The sequence below is a fragment of the Carlito syrichta genome, unplaced genomic scaffold, assembly GCF_000164805.1.
Source record: "Carlito syrichta isolate Samal-C Ts95f unplaced genomic scaffold, Tarsius_syrichta-2.0.1 Scaffold273106, whole genome shotgun sequence".
Classification (NCBI taxonomy): domain Eukaryota; kingdom Metazoa; phylum Chordata; class Mammalia; order Primates; family Tarsiidae; genus Carlito; species Carlito syrichta.
Window position 1 is genome coordinate 142273 of NW_007217202.1, and position 27095 is coordinate 169367.

The 27095-nt window shown below is 35.9% G+C and overlaps 1 protein-coding gene across 1 annotated transcript in view; it reads right to left on the reverse strand.

Moving 5' to 3' along the window:
* Positions 1–5729: 5729 nt before the first annotated feature.
* PHIP (pleckstrin homology domain interacting protein) overlaps positions 5730–27095 on the reverse strand; it is a 100159-nt gene continuing 78793 nt past the window's right edge. The window contains exons 25-34 of the mRNA XM_021709676.1: positions 26433–26553; positions 23324–23449; positions 20028–20097; positions 19683–19733; positions 19323–19472; positions 13446–13598; positions 11979–12142; positions 11273–11532; positions 10549–10746; positions 5730–6499 (exon numbers count right to left, since the gene is read on the reverse strand). Of these exons, the coding sequence (XP_021565351.1) occupies positions 5862–6499; positions 10549–10746; positions 11273–11532; positions 11979–12142; positions 13446–13598; positions 19323–19472; positions 19683–19733; positions 20028–20097; positions 23324–23449; positions 26433–26553 (1931 nt within the window). The 3' untranslated portion in view covers positions 5730–5861. The remainder of the gene's footprint in view (positions 6500–10548; positions 10747–11272; positions 11533–11978; positions 12143–13445; positions 13599–19322; positions 19473–19682; positions 19734–20027; positions 20098–23323; positions 23450–26432; positions 26554–27095) is intronic.

Below are 27095 nucleotides of genomic sequence, written 5' to 3' on the forward strand. Positions count from 1 at the left end.
TTTGCCGTCAACATGTCTAATTAGGCAGAAAGGTATGTCATTAAATTCTTTCCGCCAGTCTTCTCCCAAACAGAAGGAGTAATCACTATGTGGCAAATATCTTAAATGCAGAGATTACGAAGATTGCAAGAAACAGGTTTTGTGCTTTGGTTTTTATTCTTACTGTCCCCCAAATACTGGGGAATCCTAAAGTTGGTATGGTCACAAAAGAGACACCTGTAAAAAGTGGTTGCTGAGAGTGAGCTTTTCTGGGCTGGCCCCTTTAAGTGTATTTATTCTAGGTATTAGTACCAGCACACTTTGGAAAGAAAAGGTATCTGGGAATTTTTAACTGCCTTTAACTTATAATATTCATAGAAAGCTATTTAAACAAAACTTCTTAGGGAGTAATGATCATTCATAGCACACAATTACAAATTACCTTATGTGCTTAATTTGAATTATAGCTTTATGTGTTCATCTTCAACTAAGATTCTTCATACTAAAATTGAAATTCTTAGGAAGTCTATAAAAAATGTACGCCAATCTTGAACAAATTTCTAGTAAGAGAGCAGTAACTTTCTGAACCTCAATATTTGTACAAGTAGTTAACAAGTGAGATTTTTGCATCACTCCTTCATGACCTTTACCCAGAAATTTCAAATCTTTGAGAAAATATGTATGCAAAGTGTTCCACTGACATATATCTTACTGAATATTGACATATTTATCACCCAGTAGAGTAACCTACTCATAGTAACAAGTAAATAAAACTATGTTTTATTAAATGTACACATAAAAACGCAAGTGAGTTTTTATTTTTAATCTTCCAGTGTTTTGGAATTAAATTACATTTGAGTACTCAAAATCTTTTTGGGTAGTAATTTTAACACTGTGCTAAAAAGACGGGGTATTTAAAACACTAATGAACCTGCATTTACATAATGCTCTATTTACATAACTTTTGTAAAGTGCTTGTTGAAATTAGGTACTAAGTTTTTTTTACCAAAAAAAAAAAAAAAAAAAAAGGCAAATAATAAATCACGAGACTCTACAAAATAGCTTAGAAAAACAAGTTTTCTATTTATTTAAAAATAAGTTTGTAGTTACTACATTGCAGGGACAGGAATTCTTACACATACATTCTAGTTTGTATAAAAGGATTCAAAGAATTATGCATCAAAACTAACATAGAAAGTGTCCACATAACAGTAAAGAAAGGTCCAATCAATATGTACAAAAAGAAAGGGCACTGCTATTCTGGTGTGAGACTGCTGTTTATAACATGATACTCCAGGTCCAGAAGGAAAAAAAACAAAACTTCAGTAAAGCTAAATAATTAATTTGCTTTTAAACTCTGTGTTACGTATTACATACAACAGATTTGCTTGTGTTTAAACATTGTTTTCTGTACAAAATAAGCATAATTTTAATTTGAAAATGTGTCAGTTTCAACTTTAACCCTTTAGGTCAGTTACTTTTTAAAAATTGAGCTATGTTCTTTCTATCCATGTCTAAATATCCCGTGACAGTATTCAACAGTTTTCTTAAAGATCTTCCTTAAGACCCCCCGTCTCTTGCAGTTTGAATATGGTCCAAAAATGTAACTTTGAGTTTTCTCATTCTATAGTGACAAATTTCATTGTGACAAACTCAACCACACACACAATCTTAAAAGTAGCCAGCAGGTGTGCATCTGCCACGTGTGTGTGTACTATATGACATCTTGAACCTACTTTCTTAGCTCTTTGAATGTAGAAACTCAGCCACTCATGCACTATCATGTATTTGGTTTGTGCCACGTAAGATTCATTTCCTGATAATTTTATCTGCATTAAAAAAAGTATTTCAATACAGAGCTATTAAATCTAAAAGGAAGATATATTTATAGCTCATATTTTCTACTCATAGTTTTACTGTAGTGTGTACAGGGTTTATCTCTGGAGCGCCCCAAATGGTACTTACAGTCTTGTAATTCACTGTGACCTTCACCTGGGTACTGTACATAGTTCACAATTTGGAGTGCTTTACTCAGTATAATTCAGACCAAAAATAGTTTCTTAGTAAATGTAGCACTTAGTTCAAATCACTTGGAAATTAGGGAATCTAAGAGAAAGTGCAAGGATGAAGTGAAGAAAGGTGTATTTTTTTTCACCTAACCCTAACTAAGCCACTGTTTCACCTGTTATATTATGAATACTTTTTCAGTAAACGGGTAATCCACATTAAGATAAAAGTACTTCCCCTATTATGATACTTAAAATCATATTTTCTCCTGCTTATTAAGGAGAACACTTAGAGTCCTTTAATCACTCAAGTATCTTGGTCCTTCCAACCTACTCAAAAGAAGATTTCAGGTGAGCAAGAACATTCAGAATAAATTTGTTTTCGTTAGAATACTGAAAACTAAAATTGCTTCTAGCTGACATCTGAGAGAGAGGTGTGCGTATATGTATAGAATGGAATGTCAGAATTAAAGTAAACTGTTAACTGGAAAAACTAATGTATCTTCTAAATCATGTATGAAAACATATAAATGCTGCTAACATCACTCAAGATAAAAAATATTCGAATTTATCTGCCACCATGCCTGATTACTGCACTGCAGATAAGGTGCAGTTCTAGAAGGTAACATATATGCCACACAAGAATATTTTCTCTGATCACTGTATCTTATGCCATTCATTTCCAACTGATACTAAATTTAGTCAAGCCTATGTGTCAATCAGATGTGACTTAATCAAGCTCATAAATATTCTATACAGTTATTCTAATTACACTTAGGGGGGAAGACAGTTTGGTAATAATGCCAAGCAGTCTTTAAATCTGTGAAGCTGGGCAACAGAAACAATTAAAATAAGGTCAACAACTCCTTCGTTCATCCATACACGCATAAAACAGTCCAGCGCTGTAACAGCAGATCTATCTACAAGTGATAAAACTCAAGAAGCCATAGATCTGCTGCCCTTGGTGGCAAGACTGTGACCAGATGGAATGTTTCAACTAATGCTCACTTGCAACATTGAAATTTTGTGAGAATCATCTGGGACTTAAGAATGTTGGAGCAGAGGAAAACATTAGGGGTGGAAACTTAGAAATACATAAAGTGATGTACACTTTCCATGCATGTAACAAGTTATATTTCTGAACTTCCAGCCAATGTGAGAGGTTTTTTTTATTGCTCACCGAAGACAACCGCCAGTATTTCCTTCTGGCCTATAAACAGTACACACACAGTGTTACTGTCTCATAGAGGGTATTTCCTAAGTGATAAAACAAAAAGATGGTGATGACTTAAATTTCTTAATTCAACTTCTGCAATTTATAGAAGCTAAATTATAAAAATATAAAATATAAATATATCTGGTATTACTAATACATTTTTAAGTGTCTCAATTACAAAGAATCTGATCCGAGTCATTTTGCTTTACTAAGAAACCAGTGTCTAATAATGTCCAAATAGGGTCATAAATATACAGTGTCTTTAGAACAGGAATAATACATTTACTTAGTATAGGAAAGATGGCAAATACTCATTTCTTTGCTCAAGAGTTGGAACTAACCCATACACTCTAAGACTGTGTACGCTCTTCCTTTTACTGCACACATCTCAAAACTGTACAATTTTTTTTACAAAAATGAATTTTATAGTCTATCATTTTTTCTAACACAATGCAGATAACATCAGGAAATTACATATTTCAAATAGATTACCTTCAAAAGCAACTAATTACTTTAATGACTTAAATTTCATACATACACACTTATTTTCAATAATGGTGTAACTGAGACTCTTTGTACTTTACAACCAAGCCATCCATTTCTGCATTATGAAGAGTTTAACTACTGAATTTCAATTATATAGTTAAATATATTTGTTAGAAAAAAATAAATATACAAAAAACCTGAAAAATTTGAAATCATTTTTCAATTGTAAAATCACAGCAATCCAGTCAAGATCTGGAAAATGGTTTACTTAATTTCACAGGAGAATTTCTGCACAACTAGTTACAAATAATCTAAAAAGCCCAAATGCTTCACTTTTCATTCTTCAAGACAGTTAAATGACAGCTAACATTTATCCTTATCAGAAATAAGTAAAGAAATCATTGTGTGATGTATTTTGCCAAGGGTCAATCGCAGACTTTATTTTCTACATTAGGGTCATGCTGATACATGTTTTCCTCATCCTTGCTTTTTAAAAATGTAGTATCTGGAAATTTTGGTTACATTTTTGTACCATACCAGTCCTCAGAAAATACTACATCCTTTAAACTTTCTAAAAAATGGACAATAATTTTTAAACAATAGAAATGGTATTTATGTTGGTTTTAAGGTATAAAATAACTAACTGTACCATAAACAAATAAATAACTGCTTTCCTTTTCCATAGCAGTACATATAGCAATACATTCTCCTAAGTCATATAGTTATCATTTACAATAGACAACTTAATTTTACTAATGATGCAAAAAATAATAGAATACAAGGCACAATCATTAAATGGAGTTTTTCTTTAGGGTGTATATTGACATACCAGCGTGATAAGGATACCGTAAAAAGTGCAGAAAAAACACAATGTGCAATGAGACCACTGTATAAAACATGATTGCATAAAAAGTGATTTGGCCTATTTTAACCTTTAATAATTGAAAATAACCAATCTTCCCCTTAAAATTAAACTATAAAGTATGACATTTTAAAATTATTTTTATTCTACCACTATCTAAAAAAATCCTGAAAAAAGAATTTATACCTGGGTAATAGTATATAAGTATGTGTTTGTATATATATTTAATTATACCCATATTTCAATATATACACATACACACACAGACACGCTTCTTTGCAAGTCATTTTAGCCTATTAGATATGTCTAAAGTTTAGAAATGACATTAATCCAGATCAATAAGTAAACATCAAATCCCATACCTTTCTTCCTGTATTTTCCTTGAATCCTTTAACCACTTAAACATTTTCTCTAAAACATCTCTGTCAAAGGACCCACCAGTGCATTATTTTCTACTATTAGTACCAAAAAAAGATATAGCTCAGCATAACTCTTTAATAACTTGCTCTTTAGAATATATAGCTTTTCCAATATTGAAAAGTGTATGCTGTCCTGACAGTCAAAAACAGGCTTTTTCCACTGCACTGATTCTCAGTCTTTGGCACAATAAACAGAGATTGAGTGATTGATATAAGAATCAAGGTCTGAAAAATTAGACAGTCAATGTTTTCCAATGTGGATATGTTTCCTTTTCATCAGTACATTTTCTCTTACGTTTGGCAGAAATGGAATAAAGCAAAAGCCTCCTCTGGACATTTTTTAGATGACCTTTCTATAATAAAAATTAAACTTTTAAGGGTATCAGATGGTGGACATTTTACATGTATCTTCAGAGAAAACAGACTTCTTAATTCACTGCTACTCTGTGTAACATCTGTCTTCCTAGGGGCATGACTTCTGTATCAACAGAAATGTACCTTGCTTGGTCAAAAATAATTCATTTTAACATGAAATGATCTATCACTAGGAATATTATGCTCCTTGAGACTATAGCAGAACTGTCTTTTCCATAAATAAATCAGGAATTCATTATAGGTCCTCAATTTCTTATGAACAGTGAATGAAGTGAATGTGGAAATGCATAACCTATCTAAGGGCAATAAATAGCAAACATTTAAAATATATATGTATATTTATATATATATATTCATTTAAAGAAGTGAAGTGTCTTGTAAGTTTGTTTTTTTTTTTTTTTTGCAAATCAAATTATAACATTCCCCACCATAGCAGCAAGGAAGCAGAAGCCTTGGTTCTACTTAACCCTTAACTGTACCTGCTTTATGGACTTTGACGCAAAATCTTTTGGTTCGAGTTACCAACCAATTAAATTCGCCTTTGCTTTCTCAGTCAACTTTCGGACCCGTCCTCTGCTGGAAGTCCCGAAGGTCAAAGAGGTGTCTTCGAACAGCAGCTGCCTCTGCTCCTCTTCAGAGTCATCCTCGTTGTAGAAAGCCGTCCTTCGACCCTGGTTTCTAGTTCTCATGTGGGGCTCAGAGCCTCTGAGTTCGTCAAACTCTTCCTCCTCATCCATGGGATCGTCTGTCTTTTTCCGATTACTTCTCCTTAGCACTTTAACACTGGCAGGAACTAGGAGATCTGAATCTAGCTTTTGTGTCTTCATCTTCCTTTTGGGCTTTCTGCCTCCACGACTCTTTTTCTGTAACAAATCCTCCTTTATGATGTTCGTTTCAGAAAGAAAATTGCACGTGGAAGAAGGAGCCATCTCATCTCTGATGGGATGCGTGTTATTTTGCTCCAAATTTTCCGGTTTGGCATACTGCAGCTTTTTGGGTTTCCTGCCCCGCTTCTTGTGTATGACTTCACTGCTGTTGGCATTGACTTCCACCTTGGGCTTCCTCCCAGGTCCCCTCTTTGCAAGTTTGGATGGCTGTCCTCCGTGGCCATTTACTTGAACAGCTCCTGGCACTAGAGCGTTGTTCTTACACTCGCCTGCAAGGGAACAACAGCGTGCTTAAGACGTGGAACTACTGTGCTGTCTGTCCCTCAGAAAACCTGCTAATAAGACCACTGGTACACTTACATGTGATGACATAGGCCAAACTGCTTTAATAAAATGACACAAAGAACCTCAAAAAAGCTAACAGTTGAATGGCATTATTCGTCTACTAATGAAAACTCACAGATGATTTTTAATGACCTCATAGTAGTGACGCTTAGAGTCAACTGTCACCTAGGCTAATGTTGCAACTGATGACAGGTGGAATTAGCCACGGTTTCTTACTCCTAATACCATTAATACACATTCTAATGTATGACAGCATTGCCTCCATTACACAAAATGACCATGTTTATTTGTATACGGTTAACTCATGAAACACAAGGTTTTTCTGCATTCCTACGTTCAAGCAGCTCAATTATGGAAATAGTCTCAGTATAAAATCTATACATTTTTACCTTGGTAATCTGAATAAACAAACTGATTACTCCTCTACTTTTCCTCTAATCACTTTCTCAAAAAGGAAGAACAAGAGAACCATCAAAACTGGAACAATTCTCTTATCTGATCCCCTTTCACTGTTGACAGTAACTTCTCTGACACCAGCAAAGAATTTACAAACTGAATATTTCCTTACATTCCCCAAAAATACAAAGGCTCCTCTCTGGCAATCCTCCTAGGAAAGGGGCTTGGGAGCACACGTGCTGGAATAATTTATTATTCTCTGTAAAAACAACCATGGCATTGACATTCCTCATTTATCCTATCCAAAAGAGTACAAATAAGTGACTCTTGGTCACAGACTTTGTTCCCGGAACCGTTTAAAGAAGATTAAAAAGCAACTAAGTGGCAGTTTTCCTTCAAAGTCCCTTTGAACAGTCCTACCCCCATCTCCTTATGCCACTGAATGGCAAATGCCACTGAATGGCAAATAACATTTATAATCATAAGGAATACTGACTGGATGTATCAAAGCCACAACTGTGCCACCATTATCATGATTAAAACCCCTTTGGAACAAACTCCATGATAAAGGCCATTATGCTTAATTTTTAAAAAAAGGGAAAATACTGGCGGTCAAATTCAAAATCTGTAACATCTAGAGATTATAAACAGCTACTCCGTGGTGAAAGAAAATGCTATGACCCTCACAGATGAAGGAAAAAGATGCCATACACAAACTATTAGTTACTCCTTTTTTTCTCCCAAAGTTCTGACGTATTTTTTATTATGGTGGGTGATTTGTGATGCAATATTAAAAAAAAAAAAAAAAAAACCCACATGGAAATTGCTTTTAAAGAGAATCCTTCTTTATAATGGTCACAGGTTTGAATTGTACCTTGTGAGTAACAAGAAAAACGTGGTCCAGTAACAGAAGGAAAAGGCAAAGCCCTCATTCCCTGACCCTCAAACGAATGTATCTATCTTTAGATTAAGGTTCCACAAGTGTGTGTGTGTTGGTAGGGGGCGGTGGTAAGAGAAGAAACGTGGGTATGGCCATCCAGTAGTTCGTCATTCCCACCACGGGATAACACTTAAGCTGCCTAAGGATCCCGCGTATCTCTGTCTTACGTTGTGACTACAGACAAGAGGTCTACCAGGACATGCACCCACTGTAGAAGTTCTAGAGACGGGCCTCAGGGGCTCCATGAATCCCTTGAAATGGTGTGAATGTTCCCATGTGCATTTTTCTGGCGGAAAGGCCTCTGGGTCCTATCAAAGTTACAAAAGCAATATATAACCTAAAAGGGTTAAAAACTAACGCAGCTTTCTTAAAAAGAAGCCAGAAGTTTAAAAGTTTTAAAAGGTTCAACACCTCTGCTCAGGATCGGCGCTGTCCAGTAAGGCAGTCACTAACCAGGCGGTCCTGAGCACTTGAAAAGCACTTATGCAACTGAGAAATTAAATTTGTCATTAAAGCTCAGCCTGTAATCCCGTGCCTTTGGGAGGCTGAGGTGAGTGGATTGCCTGAGCCCACGGGTTCGAGACCCGCCTGGGCAGCGAGACCTCATCTCTACAATAAATCAAAAAATTAGCTGGGCGTGGTAGCGCGCACCTGTAATTCCGGCTACTCGGAAGGCTGAGGCGGAAGGATCGCCAGAGCCCAGCAGGTCGAGGCTGCGGTGGCCGGGAGCAGCCACTGCACTCCAGTCTGGGCGACAGAGTGAGACTCCAACTCAAAATAAATAAATAAATAAATAAATATTGAAACAGTATACATTTAAAAATATGGAGTACATGTTGAAATGGTGACTTTTTGAATACAATGGGGGTAAATAAAACATATTACTCCAATCACTGTTAATGATCTGTTTACTAGAGTATCATATTTCTATACTATACTGGTACTCCTGTTTGTAATACTCAAAAATTATGAATCAAATAGGCCCTGAGACAAGACTTCCCCTATCATAATGCCAGAACCATACACATGTGATTTCTCTAGGACTCAGGAATGAAAGAAGTAAGGCCAATATATTATTTAAAACTCTAAATTCAGTTCAGATCAAAAAATTTACAACACTTATTTGCAAAGTGATTTACTTGTTTATCCAAACACTTATTATCCATTATATAATGGTGATTAAAAAAAGAATTAAACACAAGAACCCAGAGGACAGAGAAATGTAAAAAAAAAAAAATAACTCTATCATCATTATAAGCAGCACAAAAAGTAATGAACAAGGTGTTCTGGAAACATAAAGAAGGAAGTGCCTAAAGAAGCCAGGAGAAGCCTTCCTGAAGAAGGCATTTCCAGTGAGAAGTCAAAGGTGACAGGAAACCATTCAAGTAGGAGGACAAAGCCATCCTAAAAAAGGAAGAAAGGGACCAAGATATTCAGGGATTTCCCAGTGGTTTCAGATGGTTGGGGTAAGAAAGGGGGGAAAGGGGCATGGAGACCTGGACTGTTAGGCAAGAATCAAGCAACGGAAAGTCTCGTGTAAAAGGCAAGAAAATTAGGATTCGATTCCACGTATGATATTTGAGGGCAAGGAAGCAGGGTAATTCTCTGCGTGCACATGTGCTCGTGCACATGGGCTCATGCACATGCGCTCATGCACATGCGCTCATGCACATGTGGTGCAGGGAAATAATCAAAAAGATCACTGTGGCTACCGCGGGGCAGCTGGGCCGTGCATGAAAGAGCTGAGAGCTGAGGCAGAAGCGGAGCCGGGAAGCTGAGAGTGGTCCAGGCAAGGGATCACGTAGGCCTGGCCAAGACCCTGCCAGCGAGCATGCAGAGAGGGGAAAGTTTCCAGAGACGAGACGGGAGGAGAAACAACAAAAACGAGTAGACGTGGTTGCTGGTGAGCTGGCAAGGACGACACCCCAGTTTTAATCTTGTCTGCAGGTGGGTAGATCCCGATGCCAAGAAACTGTCTTAGACCCGCTTGTAAAATCATGATACAAAACGCCTATTTGGGGCTGCCCGCTGCCAAGAATCGATATTATTTTGACACGTTGTGGAGTATGTTTTATTTTGTTTCTCTGTCCTTCAAACATGACAACAACAAAAATGTGCGGCTGAAAGAACTTGGAAGCGCAACTGTAAGGGGTCAAAAGTCGTATTCTACAACAGAGGCCTGAACGTAGGCAACACCAACACATTATTATTTAGTAAAGGTCAACGATGCATTCTGTGATCCAATAACAACTTGAACATTTTTCCCAGAAAGTGAAAAATATTACACTGGGTTAGCTATAGCTAATCTAGTTTAAACTTTGAGGACATACTTCTTTAGGTTTTTAATAATGAAGTTAGAAACTATTTAATTTACAACATTAACAGCTTTTAATTTTAGAATTTTTTATTTCCACATAGTGAGTTTTTCTTATCTTTTAAAATTTAATGACAAGTCAGCTTTTGACACAAAGCTGCAAATCAAAGGATGCTAAATGAACCAACTAAATTTATCAACCAATACAAGCTGTGTGATTTTTAAGTGGGCAACCTTAAAAGTGAATACAAATGCTAACTCCAACAAAAGCAACACTGTAGAAAAGATCTACTTTATCTTGAAAGATACAAATAATACTTTACCTTGCTCGATGACAGCTGATGACTTTGAAAGAGTGGATGTCTTTGAGAGCACAGAAGACTTCATTTTACGTTTGACTGGCTTTTCCTTTTCCATGTTTTCTTTTGCAGAATTGTTCCTAGTGCCATGACTAAAACCGGATTGACCAGGACTTGGAAGAGTATTCAAGGCTTTGGAATGTTTCATGGAATTCTCTAATACTAAAACAAAGAAATGAAAAAGATTCAAAGGTAAAACCTGCTGAACTGAAAACCAAAAAATCAATGAGAGCATTTCTAACCCGAATTATTTGAATTAGCTCAGAGGACAAAACCTGAAGGATGTTTAAAGTTTCCCTAGGAAATCTACTTTCCAGTAGGAAAAAGGTCTATCCAATTAGAAACTCTTAATAGTTTCAGGTGTTCTAAATGCTGTCCTGTCACTCCCAGATTATGAAGGTAAGTCTTGGCAAACTGCTAACAAGTCTAGGTCCTGAGATTTAAATTGTAGTCTGGATCAGAATTGCCATTTTTAAGCCTTAGTCTATACTGACCTAAACCTCGTTTTCCCTTTTTTGTTTTAATTAAAGACAATTCTTTTTTAAAAAGGAAAAAAAATTAAAAAGGCAAAAACAACAGTGCCTGCTGGAAATTACTAAAACCCGGTATATTTCATTTGGCAAAGTAAAAGCTTAAATAAAAAAAAATCATCACATACTTCAATTTAGAAATGGTAACTGAAGCTTACTTGTTTTCCCTGGCATTGCAGATGTATTAGCTTTTGAAACAAAAGTCTTTGCTGCTGAAGAAGTAGATGGTTGCTCAGTGATAACCGGGTCTACAACCACTCGGTTGCTTCTGGTTCGAACCACAGAACTAGACTCTGTTTTACCATTTATCTGGGGAGCATTGTGCCTCGGTGGTACCGGTCGTGTAGATGCAGAGAATGGAGAGGTAGAGACTTCTGACTTTAGCTGCGGTTTTAAGATCCTTTTTTTCCTTTCAGGGCTGCAAATAAAATAGTACTGTTAGTCATTCTTATAGCTCTGGTGAATGAATAAAAACACGGTTTTATAATACTGTTGAATTCAGTATTTGTACTATTATGAAATATGTTAAAATATGAGATTTGTAGTGAATTTCATATGGTTGTGAGCCTTTGACAGTGAATATTTAGTGAAGGATTGCTGCAAATGCTAAAGTTATATGACGGAAAGCATGATGCCATCACTATCCTAAAAATGCTGTTTTACTGTATAGGTTTAGCAGTTTGAATTTAAGCACTTACACTAGTATAGCTTTAGTTAAAAGATTAAAAATCCTCCACACCATAGGAACTTGCATGTCAAATATATCATTCTGCAATATAGGGAATAGTAAAGGAAGTATTAAAAAACACCAAGTGCTACATTTAGATGACAGTTACAGATCAGTTGGTGGAAGAAATTAAATACCTTGATGCAGCACTACTGGAAACAGAGCTGCTTCTGTTTCTTTTCTTCCTCCTTTTGGTTATGGTATTTCTTTTATGAAAACGAAGAGCAGATTTATAATCTGATAAAACTGAACTAATGTGTTCTTCAAAGAAAGCAGACAGGCGCAAACTCATGCTGTAAATCTGTGGGAAAAAACAAACAACACTGTGCTCAAACATTGCTCAAAAGAAAATACTTTTGTTAAATAAATAATATAATTTAAATATTTTTCTACGTTGGGTACGGTGGCTCACACCTGTAATCCCAGCACTTTGGGAGGCCCAGATGAGATAATTGCCTGAGCCCAGGAGTTTGAGACCAGCCTGGGCAACATGGTAGGACCTCGTCTCTACAAGAAATCAAATAATTAGCCGGGTGTGGTGGTGCATGCTTGTAGTCCCAGCCACTTGGAAGACAGAGGTAGAAGGATGGCCAGAGTCCAGCAGATCCCTAAGATGGACAGAATGAGATTGACTCAATCAATCAATCTTTTTCTAGAAACACATTTTTAAAATTTAAATATTGCTTTTCATATTCCTTTTTTTAAAATCATTTGATGAAAGAGCACTTTTATAATTAAATTATCTTTGTTTTTAGATTAGGAATCTTCCAGGCTTTGAGATTCTTTTGTTTGAGTCTCACTCTGTCCCCCAAGCTGGAGTGCAATGGCAATCCTTCTGCCTTAGCAGAACTACAAGCGCACGACTACTTAACAGGAACTACAAGCGCACGACTACTGCGCCTGGCTAATTTCTGATTTATTGTAAAGACGAGGTCTCGCCAAGGTGCCTGGGCTGGTCTCGAACCCATGGGCTCAAGCAATCAACTCACCTTGGCCTTCCAAAGTGCTGGGATTACAGGCTGAGCCACTGAGCCTGGCCTGAGATTCTTAAAGAAAAGTACTGTTCTAAATTCAAATGGCTCATACAGACAAAACTCATTTGTTAATTCTGTCATACTAAAAGTATCCCAGGGGGTTTGAATCTGTTTTCTATTGCTACCTACGGCTACCATCTATTCCTTCTTATTTCATTGCTACCTATCACTTTGTGATGCCATATCTGACTGAAGAGAGTAAAATGATATTTAAATTTTTACTTATTTTTGTAAATCATTCACAAAAATGCGCCTCTCTATAAATGCATAAAATAGCTGGACAAATTAAGCTGGACTAGATGGCTCTAGTACACACCAGGACAATTCATGTATGATATATATTCAACCACACTATTTCAAGAAAAGCAATCATTTCCAAATATCAAAGAATGACATCAAGTTATTCCATACAAGGAGCTGAGTAGGAAGGTATAAATTGCTACCTCTACTAGGACATTAAGAACATAAGAGTTAATTTTGATCTAAATTTTAAGTAAAAGCAACATTTAGCTATTTAACATAGTTTTCTAACTTAGTTTAAGCATAAAACGAAACAATGTAATCATATACCCTTGATCTTTTGCTTGGTGTGTATGCTTTGGAATTACTAAAAATAAGTCTGACATCTTTGCATAACTCCATTGGTGACTCATAATTTCCAGCCTCTAAAGTTTCTCTAACAGTAGCAAAATCCATTGGAGTGTCGATGATGTCTCTGTAGTCCTAGGAGAGAGAAAACATATAATTATTACCACAAAGGTTCTCAGCACAGGAATTCATACAGAATTTTTGATAAGTGAAAGTCCTAAAACTATTAATCATTACTTGTTTCCCTTATTAAGGCTCCCTTTTTTTCTAATAACTTTTATTTATTTCAAATTTCTCCCTTTTCTTGCAACCAACAATAATTTTCTCATTCAAAAACATATAATTTATTCTTTTTCTCTGGGGGTTTGAGGAAAGGTGAAGTTGTGTTGAAAAAGGAATTTTAACACAGTAATAAAAACAGCTCTATTGGTCCGTGGTACAGTAGCTCACGCCTATAACCCAAGCACTATGGGAGGCTGAGGTGGAAGGACTGCTGGAGCCCAGGAGTTTGAGAACAACCTAGGCAATATAGCGGGACCTGTTTCTACAAAAAAAATACAAAAAACAGCTGGGTGTGATGGCACACGCCTATAGTCCCAACTACTCAAAAGGCTCTGGCAGAAGGATCACCTAAGTGCAGGGAATATGAGGTTGCAGAACCATGATAGTGCCACTGTCCTTGAGCCTGGGTGACAGAGTGAGACCCTGACTCCAAAAACAAACAAAAACTCAGCTCTATAACGAAAATGTAAGTTTTATGTAAAAACCTCCCAAACTTTATAATACCTGTAAATTCTAAAGGTTGCTGTCTCATTGAAACACAACTATAACTTAAACATTTAAAAATAAACAAGAGTGAAAGTATGCCAACATCTCATTTATGCATTTATATCTGAGTTTAGTAACCTCAACCTCAGTACAATTGGGAGCTTCACAGCAATGAAGAATTGTAAATGAAAAGTCATCCCAAAGTCTACGTACTTCATTCTACCGAAAAGTAAAATTACCCAACCAAAGCCTGCACCTAGTCCACTGTGTATAAAATAAGGCAACATATTGCAAGCAATGAAAACAGACAAGTGAAAGTGGAAGAGTCACAGAAAATTACCAGATATGGTGTGCAATTCTAAAAGTATCAGAATATAGTATATTTTAGAAGGGGCAAGAGAACCGCATCTTTTCAACAGTCCCTCGGCATGTAAGTATACTTCTGAAGTTTAACCGCTTGGCTTTGCACCATCAAGGTTAAATTATGACCAAATATGTTTGGCCACAAGGCAAAAAAGGCATAATATAAGACAGAATGACAGCCTTTACAAATTTCATGCCTTCTGTGCAATTTTCATGCCTTACTTCACTGGCTAGAATTTCCAATACGGTGCCAAATAGCAGAGGTGAGGGTGGACATTCTTCCTTCATTCTCAGTCTTAGGGGGAGAGCACTCAGTTTGCCACCAGTAAGCAGGAGGCTGCCTGCAGGTGTCTTCTAGAAAACTTTTATACTCTTTTCCAAGTCGTATAAGTTCCCCTTTATTCCTAGTTTTCCTAAGAGTTTTCATCATGAATACTGTTCTCTTTTCAGATTCTGTATTTGTCTATTTGGCATCTATTCATCACAGGGACAATGATGTGCTGATATTTAGGAGCCTCACAGACATAGGGAAAGACCACCCCTTCCAGGGCTTGCCAATTCTCTGAGGTAGCAAAAAGCTCCACTGAGAACATGTCTTTCATATACAAACCAATGAGTCCCACGTATACCTCAACCACCTCCTTTTCTAACTCTTATACATTAAACCAACATCTCCCTGCCCAAAACCAACTCTGGACTAGAATCACACGAGAGACCATCCCTACGCCACAGAGCCTACTGGAATTATTCAAAGTAGCCAATACTATAACCTGCCTTGCATTTCCTGCAGAAACCCCAATGAAGGGTTTCTAAGCATTTTTCTAATTCCTATCTGTCACCTGAGCAATGTGGTGAATTTCTTTCCATTCTGGGACCTGTAAGTATAATAAACTTCTTGCTTCCAAGCCTCATTTCATTCCCTCCTGTAGCCCCACTACCTTTGCAGACCATATCTAAAACAGGTGTGAAATTTTTTCAAATGTTTCCTCTGTATTGACATGATCATGTGATTTTTCTTCTTTAGTCTGCTAATATGATTAAATTGCATGGATTCGTTTTTGAATATGGAACCATTCTTACATCCTTATCATTTGGTTATGGCATGCACTCATTCTCATATAATTATATATATATAAACAGAACAACAGCAAGTAGGATTTGCTGTTGTTCTGTTAATAATTTTTACATTTTCTTCCTTTGTACTGTTTTTGTTTGGTTTTGATATTAGTGTAATACTGGCTTCATAGAATGAGTTGGGAAGTATTCCTTTTCTATCTTCTGGAAAAGATCATGTAGAGTTTGTGTTAAATACTATATAATTTGTGTTCAAGATTTTAAATATTTGATAGAATTCTCCAGTGAAGCCATCTGGGACTGGCGATTTTGTTTTTGAAAGCTTTCAATTAGGCCAGCTGTAGTGGCTCACACCTGTAATCCCAGCACTTTGGGAGGCAGAAGCAAGAGGACTGCTGGGGCCCATGGATTTGAGACCAACCTGGGCAACATGGAGACACCTCATCTCTACAATAAATCAAAAAATTAGCCGGGCATGGTGGCATACGCCTAGTTCCAGCTACTTGGAAGGCTAAAGTGGAAGGATGACCTGAGCCAAGAGACAGAAACGGGGAGGAGGGAGGGAGGGAGGAAGAGAGAGGGAGGGAGGGGGAGAGACACCTTTCCTAGACAATGCTGTGCTTTTTGCTTCAATTGAAAACTGTGTTTAATGGAAGCAAACAGTGTAACATTTTACCAGTTCAAGTGAATCACAGAAACCTCTCCTCTTTTTAAAAATTTTAAAGTTCACCGATTCTTCTGTTCTACACTGAGTTTTAATTTGTTCTACTATTTCCATCTAGTTTTCCAGTTCTTTGCTGAGACTTTGCAGTTTTTAAATTTTTTAAATTGACTTCAAGTAAGTTTTTTTTTATTGTCCAAGCATTTTTACGATGCTATTTAAAAATTCTTTTCAGATAACATCTGTATTATCTCAGTGTTGGCTTCTGTTATCTTTTATCATTCAGGCTGAGATCTTCCTAGTTCTCAGTATGGCAAGTGATTTTCAACTGAAACCTGCACATTTCGGGCACAAGAATGGATCTTTGAAAACAAATCTCATGTTTCGGCCAACTTCCTCTGATACACCACTTTGGGGGGCTGGAGGAACGGGAGGCAATGTCTCGCTACCCCGGGTGAGGGTATAAGTCCAGGTTCTCCGCTCAGTCTCAGTTGACACTCAAGGAATGGGGAGCACCCTCTGGCTACTGCTGCAAAGGAACTGCTGGAGTTCAGACTCCTTACTAAGCGGCTTGGATCCCAATTAGGCGAGGGGATTTCTTGTTGCTGCTCCTTACGTGGCCTCCAGTGACACTAGGTGGGGCTTTTCTAGCCCTGAAGGGTGGCAAAAAGTCCGGAGTCTCCACTAGGTCTCCACTGAAGCCCCAGTGAGGATGGAGAAGAGGCACCACTTCATTCCAGGTGGTGAAGGTCCAGGATCCTTGCATGGTCCGACAGGTATTTGAGGTTAGTGAGGGTGACTCTCCACTGGCTTCTGCTGGTGGGAGAGGGATGGGCCCACAGTGTTTTCCGTGGTATTTGGCCAGAGTAGAGCACTTATTGTCTATAGGTTTGCTGTACTGCTGGGCTACCTTCTTCCTGGTCCTTTAGCTAGAGACAGCAGGTTTTCCTGGTCAGTGTACACTGCTATTTCTAGGTTGATGTATTCTCCAGTATCCAGATTAGAATATATACAGCAAAAAGCAAAGCAAAGTAAAGGAACTCACTAGGTAGTGTCAGTCCTAAAGTGCCCAATCTGTCTTCTTGCCTCCACCTTTCAGAATCTTGCTTTGTATATAGCATTTACAATTTTTATTTCTACTTAGTAGGTGGATTAAGAAAAAGCATGTCTACTTCATTTTCCCAGAAGCAGAAGTTCAATTATACTACCTTTGACCATTTTTTAAATGTCTCACATAAAAATGACTTCAGAGACACTTTATAAAGCCACACAAAGTATGACCTAACAGTTTTTTGATTTTGGCAAAAACGGTGTACTATGCATAGTTCAATCTACCTTATGTATTATCAAACCTGCTCTAAATGACTTACTAAAAGACTACTGTCATTTTAAGAAAGATATTCTAAATGTTGCACTCCAGATTCTAAGATGGTTGCAAAAAAAAAAAAAAAAAAAGCCCAAAAAACAGTAGTTATAAAACCAGCCGAACCATGTCCAACATCTCCACTCTTAGAGTAGCTACTTTGACAGTCTGTAGGTTACTTAATATTATGGCATTCATTGGCTTCACAGACTTTATAGATCTGGGAAAAATATACAAATTACATACTTTAAAAAAATGTTTTGCAAAATGTTGGTTACATTTTAAATGTATTTATGTGAAACACTTAATTTTGAAGGGCTTACATCCTGGGCTTTCACTACTCAGTACAGTACACAGTTGCTGCTCCACACACCTCTGCTGAATAAAACAATGGAGTCGAATATTTAGCACGTTAATTTGCATTGAAGAGCTTAACTCTTAACAACTTGCTTTGAATATATGATTACACTAAAAATGTGAACTAGTATTTTCATATAAAAAAAGTCCATGCTCTGCCTTAAATACTCCACTAAAGTAAGGCTGATCGTTAATTTATAGTTAATTCCTAAATATAAAAAGCAGATTATCCAAAGTTTTCTCCTCTGTGACAGTAAACACTCTCACACTCACTCATTTCCATCAAAGAGGACCAGAAAGGCAAGAGATTAAATTAAAATTTATATTGTTTTCTACTACTTTGTCCTCTAATACATTTATAGCTGGCAGAAGGACAGGTTCTAAATATGTTCTCATTATTTGTTAAATATTGTTCTCATTATATTTAGTATTTAAGAGATGACTGCATTCTCATATTTTCCCTCTAAGCTTGAAGAGTGAGCTACTTTATATAAAAATTCATTTGCTTATTGCCTAAGAATATCACCTGTAACTGTGGTGCACAGAATATAAGAGATGCGAGTTCTTGCTCTGCTTTGTCTATATAAAGGTGTCTTTGTCTTTAGGCGTATAAACAGTGACATACGTTGGAAAGCTGAGCCGCAGTTCCACCTTGGCAACGTGAGTGGGCTGGAGCACAGTCTCAGGTCTCCTCCATTTTTCCTGTGCAACTCTTTTAACATATTTATTTATGTCTTTGAAGTTTTGATTTTTTTCACTATTATTCTAGGTAAAGATTTTTTCTTATATATCCTGCTCAAGAATCAAGGTTTGCCAAATTTTTATCAGCCCTAGAGATTTCGTAGCCATCAGTTCCTCAGATATTTCCCTCTCCTATTCTGTATATTCTCATTACATCTCCATAACCTTAAAGAAAGCTGGAATCATTATTCTTGTTTCCTAGATGGCTGAAATAAATTCACAGAACTAGTGTGGGAAAGAAAAGACATTGTAAAAAAGATTAAGATGGAAAAGCTAAGTAACTTGTCCTAATTCACACAAGTGACAAGTACAGAGCACCGACCACAACCTAATTCTTTTGGAGTCTTAGTTCAGGAATCTTCCATTTAACCACATGTTCAACTTAGACTCTGTATGTAACCAAAAAAGGTAAGAATAAAACATATAGAGCAATAAAAAAATAAACTATAATCATGAAAAATTAACTGAGATAGCCAACTGTCATGTATAAGATATAGCAAACTGATAAAGAAAATATTCTCAAAATACTTACCGGATATTCAAGGAGATCTACTGGCTGGCGGAAAGGCTCTGAATCTTCACACTGAAATATGAGATTTAACAATTCTTGACATTGTTTCTTCCATGCTTGAATATCATAAGACTGGGCTCTATTACGTAACCTTCTTCTAGGCTGATGGTCCTAAAATAAAAATGTTTAACTATATTAATAAAATAGCACTAATATAATCACATTTGTTTTTAATGCAGTCTTAGATAATTCCAAAAAAAGTCATTCACTTAGTTCTGAAAAACATGCATTTTGTGATTGAAACTAACTTGAAAGTAACACTTAATCTGTTTTTAAAAATGCTCATATAAAGTACTTTTACTAAAACCAAAACTAAATTACCTTTCTTTTTCGAGTAGATGTTCCTGGCACATCAGTATCTTTCTCTTCTTCCTTTGAGGCAGAAAATTATCAGATTCATAAACATTCTAGGTTTTATTATACTCTGTATTTGTTTAATTAGCAGTTATTTCCTTTGCACGTAGGAGAAGCTGTCATGTATATGCTGTGGCACTTTACTGCTTCATTAAAAGGTCTCCCCCCATTTACAACATTCTGAATGCCATTTAAAAAAAAGTTAATCATAGCACTGAATAAAAAATAATCTTCACAACAGCTTTAACCTGAAAGCTACACTGTATACATTTTTATATACACAGAGTAATATTATGAAGTATTATTACATACCTCAGAGTCAGACAAAACTTTCTTCTTCATTGAATTGTAAAGTGGAATTACGTTATAACAACTCTGATCCCTAAATAACAAGGAGAAAATGTTAATTAGAGCCCTGAGTCCTGTTCCTTTAAAATCTGTCCCTGAGAGCAGACTGTAGATGAAAGCTGATGCTGAAGGCTTGTCTTCTCCACTGGCTGACTCCAGCACCCTGAGCACACACATCTGATCCTGCCCTGCCCTGCCCTTCCACTACGCAGAGTTCACACCAGGGCCTGCTTCATGACACCAAACCCAATTCTCACCTGCCAGTCTTGCTCAGGTCACTGCTGTGTTCTTCCTTTCCTCAGTCTTCAAGGGCAAGCTAACATACCACCTCCTTCTAGTTCCTTCTTTCTTGTATTCTTAAATGTAGGTATTCCCTAACTTTGTCCTTAGCCGTCTTGACACTAAACCTTCTGCTCTGATAACATTATATATTTGCGGTTTATCTGTGCAAGTGAATTTCAAATTCCTATAATCTGTCCTGACTCTTATTCTGAGCATCCTATCATCACCTAAAATTACACATGCCTAAACCTGTTTCTTTTTCTATTTTCTAAAAATTAACAGTACACCATTCTTACAGCATGGGAATTTTAGTTTTCACTATTCCTTCCCTTGCCTTTTCCTTATGAACCCAGTTAGTGGTCAAGTCCTATGAATTCTAACCTCAAAAATCTCTTGGCATCTGTCCCTTTGTCCCCTCCATAAACGAAGCCCTCGCCACCTCTTACTTGGTTAGCTGCAGCAGCCAATCTGCTATTTATGTTTTTTTGGTCTCTATTCTATCAATTAATATTAGATATTGCAGTCAAATTAATGTTTTTTATCACAGAATAGTTAAAATATGTTATTCTCATGTTAAAATACTTGTAACAGCCTCTTGATCCCATAGCTCGCACTTTAAAATTCTAATACCTTAGACTGGCACTCAAGGCCTTCTACGATGTGACCCCAACTCAAATTTACAGCACTGTGTCTCAACTGTGCCTTCCACTCAGGCATTCTCTACTTCATTCCATTTAAATGACCCTTCATTAAACTTTCCTGTTCCATGCCACTCCTATCCCTGGAATGGCCTTCCTTTCATTTATCCTCTTCTGAATCTACCTGTCAGTGTCTACCTTGTCCATAATGTCTGCTTAGCATACTTCTTCCCTGTATCTGAATCCCTGTCATCTCATCATACTTAAAAGAAACCTTATTCTCATCTAAGTTTTCATACAATAATCGTATTACTTATCACAGATTTTTTTTATAGTTACTTACAGATTTATCTATCCGATGATACTGTCTTAGTAAAAATACTATTATGTCTGTCTCCAAGTATTTATTACATCATTGTATATACTGATTACTAGAAATTTTGTCAAGTAACTCAATTAAAAAGTAAAATAATCAAAATTTCAAGGAATACTCACCATATTGAAAACTGTCAGCTAAAAAGGCTTTAACAAGTTATATACATCTAAAAAATGCCAGGGATTTATTTTTAGAGAGATATAATACAAATGCTTTAAATATTACACTAACCTGGATTTCAAAGGCTTTGCAAAGTAACCATTTGAAAGAAATGTATTAGCTAGCAGAGTGGCTGACACCTATAATCTCAGCACTTTCGGAGGCTGAGACAGGATCTCTTGAGCTCAGAAGTTTGAGACAAACCTAGTCAACATAGCAAGAACTTTTCTCTACAAAAAATTTTTAAAAATTAGCTGGGCATGGTGGCATATACCTGTAGTCCCAGCTACTCTGAGGCTGAGATGGAAGGATCTCCTGAGCCCAGAAGACAGAGGTAGTAGTTAACTGAGATCATTCCACTACACTCCAGTCTGGGCGAAGGACTGAGACCACCCAACTCAAAACAAAACCAAAAAAACTTCACAGACTATTATAAACGTAAAAATGATTTTCATTCAAATTATTTCATTAAAATGGGAATATACAAAAAAAACTTCACAGACTATTTTAAACGTAAAAATGATTTTCATTCAAATTATTTCATTAAAATGGGAATATACAATATCATGTAATTCTGATTCATATCTTTTTGAAAAGAGATGTACATACACATAACATTTATAAAATTATAGACAGAACAGTCTTGAGAGAATAATTAACGCTTACTTACTAATTTCACTGAGCAAAAGCAAAGACATACCAATATTAATCCCAAAAACATTTGGAAAGCAAAAAATTTCTTAGAGAATAAGATAGAGAAAGGGCACAAAGTTCACCTTATTTTGTTTGGTGTTTTCTTATACTGAAATTATCTACATTCCTTAGTAAAAAACACTAACTAATCCCAGGAAAAGAGACCTTAAGATTATATTTGGAAAGGAGAATAAAGCTGTCAATGTTTAAAAAAATAAAAAAATAAGAAAAAAGAAAGCTTGGATAATTCCATTATATAAAAATGAAAAAGCTAATAACAGCCAAGTGAGCTTCAAAAATACACTGTTATCACTTAACAAAAAAAATATTATTCAATATAAACACTAACATTAGTATGAAATCAGAGCAGTCTTTTGTACAAAACATATAATTCATTTCTTTGCCTTCAGTTCAGCAGGGTAAATCCATTCTACACCTATAAAAAATCCTTAAGATACGGAGGGAAAAGTGTTTCTATCTTCATACATAGTAGCTATCACTCTTGTTATGGGATCATTAAATGAGTTAAGTAAACTTCACCTTAAGGAAGAAGAATCTTGAAAGTTAAATTCAGTGTCCTGCGTAAAAACTTGTCCCCAACCTTGACAGGGCAATACAATGTTAAGATGAAAGTTCTCAAATTCGATGGCAGATACTCATTTACTGTACCACCTTATACAAATTAACCTCTAAAAGCATTAGTTTCCTCAACAGAAAATTCCAGATAATGATCTCTCCCCCAATAAGATTATTATCTGGCTGAGAAGAGTTAATTTAGATAACACATTACACGGTCAATAAATCTTTACTAGTAACATTACTGTCTAATAGTTGGATTGAGAAAATAATCCATGTTTCTTATTTTAACTGTAGAACACAACTACAATGCAATTTTTATGATTTCATCATTATTAGCTCATGAACTAAAATGAACTAAATACTGTTTTAGACAGTCATGTTTTCTATTTTAAGAACTGTTTATGTGAAAGCACATGACATTATTTATATAAAAATTCTATTTTACACTGGCATTTTACGTTGTTAACTATTTATCTTAAAATAGTGCCATTAATTATTACAACTATTATAATTAAGTATTAAAAAAAACTTACTTTATAAAATGTAGAAGTAGATCAGTCACAAATTTAGCAGATTTCACAATAGGGCTTCCAGGCTCATTAAATGTTCGTGTATTATGCTCTATGTATCGAACTTCCCACATTAGGGAAGAAACTCGCCTTCAAAAAAACAAAATATAGACATATTAGCCTCATTATATTCTGAAATGTGTATACACAATTTAAAACTAAGTGTTAAATCAATCCCAAAAAGCTGCCTCTCAAAAAGCCACTTTCAAAAAATCATAACCCGTCTGTGATAGAGGACAAAAGAGAAGCAACCGTAACTAAATATTCAAATGGAAAATGTCTGAACTGAGACACACTAGACTCTTAACACTCCCTTTCAGGAAGAAGGCCAACAGGGGACGTGGTAGAAAAGGAGAAACAGGGGTTTCGAAGTTTTCACTTTACATATTTCATCACATAAGCTGTCATTTTTGGGTAATGAACATCCCTGACTCCTATATAAGAAAAGAAACAAGCAGTTTTACTCTATATTACTAGTAATCAAATTACATGTAAAAATGAAAGTTACCTGACAACCAACTTATGAAATATAAAAACACTAGTGAGTGTGTTAGTTTACCAAGAAACCTAACTATTTGATATTTTGTAAACATTTGACAATTCTAAAATAAATTCTGTTTTGAAATTCTATCTCTGAAAAAAAAATCCAAAGACAACTTCTGAGAATATTATCTAATGTCACCTGATTTAAAAAAAAAAAAAACCTACAAAACCTTACTGATTTATAAACAGATATGTAACTGTACAAAATTTAAAAATTATATGTAATTGTGGATATAGAAACAGGGATATAATTCTGTGCATTTCAAATAGATTCACAAGGTTCATTCTAATAACAGAATCACAGGTGTCATCAGTTAAGAAAATCGTGTGTAAAATAAGGCATTAGATTAATACCCACGGGGCAAAATGATAGTCATTTCTAAAACACCACTGAGTAAGAAGTATCAGAAAGAAAAAAAAAGAAGCCATAAGAAGTCTAAAGGAGTAAGCAAAAACAGTCTAAACGGTGAACTAGCACATGAAGACATCACTATATTAAATAAGAACGTGACTCAGTTTTCAACAGGGCTGAAAAACTCTTTCTTAAATTGGTTAAAAAGCTAGAGTAATGCCAAGAGAGTCTATTTTAAATATGATGTGCCTGTAAATACAGATGCTCCTCGGCTAACAATGGGGTTATATTCTGATAAACCCGCTGTTCAAGATATCCCGAGTGGAAACTGCACACAACACACCTAACCGACTGAACATCACAGTTCAGCCTAGCCGATCTTAACCATGCTCAGAACACCAGCATTAGCCTACAGCTGAGCAAAGTCACCTGCAACATAGGACACTGCAGAGCATCCGTTTACCCTCATGGTTGTATGGCTGACAGGGAGCTACAGCTTACTGCTGCTGCCCAGCAGCATGAAAAAGCGCAGCACTACCCCAGAAAAGGCACAAAATTCAAAATGGGAAGAGCAGTTCCTACTGGATGCATTCCCTTTCGTGCTATTGTAGTTGAAAAATTGTAGGTTGAACCCTTAGCAACTATATTGAGCAATGTATTGGTGAGATATTTACAACAATACTGGGAGATGCCAACAGCTTATTTTTGTGCCACCCAACTGTGGTATATGAACAATTCTTTTCTCCTGCTCATCCTCCCATGTCTTGTTCCATCTCTGAAGCACAGGTTTAACTCCTAATTTTTAGTAACTTAGGTGTCATGGGTGAAAGAGGAATATAGTTATGAATTTCTTCATTTTTTTCTCTTAAACTTCTAACATGTGATACTGAAAAAGACTTTAAAAAGTATGCTTTGCAGAAGTATGCCTCTTCATGTTTATATGCTTTTGACAAATATCAGTGAACCAACAGCAAGTACACCAAATAAGATCATAAAAATCTTCAGAACCTAAAGTCTAATGTTTTAGTTTTATTCCAGTGGTTCTCAATTAAGGATCATTTTGCTCCCCAGGAGACATATGGCAATGTCTGAGTATACTTTTGGTTTCTACAACGACCGGACCACTATCTGTATCTAGTAGGTAGAGGCACAGTCTAGCACTTCATAATGGAGACTCTTCTAGTCTCAAGTCTCAGTAACGCTGCTAAGACTGCTGTTGAGAAACCCTGCTGAGAAATTGTGCAAGTAATGGATAAAAAAAAAAAAAAAAGGTGTTTTCAGGGCCAGGTACACAAATACCAACTGAAGAACCAAAGGCACATATTTAAAAAATGAATAGAAAATATGACAAAAAGTTAAAATGAAGAGCAATGGAAAGGGTTGCAGCAATATAAAACTGGTCTCAAAAATAAAAGCTTTAGTGCAATGTCATATAAATGCTGTTAGACTCTTTGGCAAAAGTCATATTAAAAAACTAAAGCTAAAAACATGATTTTGTTATGGAAAAATATTTAAACATATCTTAAGTAAGTTTAAATTATATATTTTACTATAAATATAAAATATATAAGATGAATATTTAGGCATATATTTAAGTATTTTTTGACAAAACATTCTAGACAATAAATTTACAAAGCTCAAGATTAAGAACAAAATATTTACCAAAATTAACAGAAGATGCAAATTGATTGAAATTACGAAGGGATTTAACTCCAGTTCTGTTTCACGCTAAGCTATGAAACGTTGTCTAAATCTTTTCTAATTTCAGTCTTCATTAGTATTAACAAGCAGAATATATGCAAAATAATACAGGATTTTTGCTATTAAAAAATTCATGAACAAATATGTTAGCTAGGAGAAAATTAAATACTCTGGCTTGCTTTATAAAATATACTATTAAGACAGTGAGCATTAAATCCCATCAACATTGAGGAAAAACTTCCCAGGAATTGTATTCCAAGTGTGGACCACAGTCAAGTGGCATCAGCATTACTGGCAACTTGTTAGAAATGCAGAATCACAAGTCCCACTCCAGACCTGCTGAATCAGTCTGTACATTTTAACATGACTCCCATGTGATTTATATACATTTATATATGGAAAATGGTAAGAGTATCACCCCTTTCCTCTGGATCACCAGCCTTCCTCTGTTAGAAGCTACAAGCAAATGGTTCTAACCTGTAAAACCTGTTTTCCAGTCTTTGCTTGATTGTACTTAGATCCGTTGGATATGCCACTACAGTGCAATACATGGGGTAGGCCTGCAGATCCACAGGGGCCACAAACGCTGAAGCAATATCTAAAACAGATAAGTTTACAGATTTATTTTTGTGTGCTCAAAACAATTCAAGGAGAATTTTGCCTGAATTAAGCTTTAGTAAGTCCTAATCTAACATTAGTCTGCCACTGCCTTTTCATAGAAAATATATACAGTTTAGCTGACAGAAAGAGAAGTCTCACTTTTTATTATGTCTACATTTATACTGCACAATTCTAGGATTTAAAAATTTAGATTCACATCTGAATATATACATCTGACCTATTAAGTGCACATAGATTTCTACAATCGAAAGCAGGCCCTCTGTATATTAACTGAATATACAGATAATACTGAATATCAGAAATCTATATATTATCATGTTTTTGACAACGCCATTCTATCATTAACCCTGCAACCTACTGCATTCAAACGTAACTATGCATTTCTTATCTCTACTTTACACTGCCCTCTGAAATATCAGGCAAGTAGAGAAGAGAAACAAATTCAGAAGTTTCTGACTTGGTATCACTGACCTAACGACACCCAGCAAATCCGTAGAGCAAACACTAGAATCTAGTTGA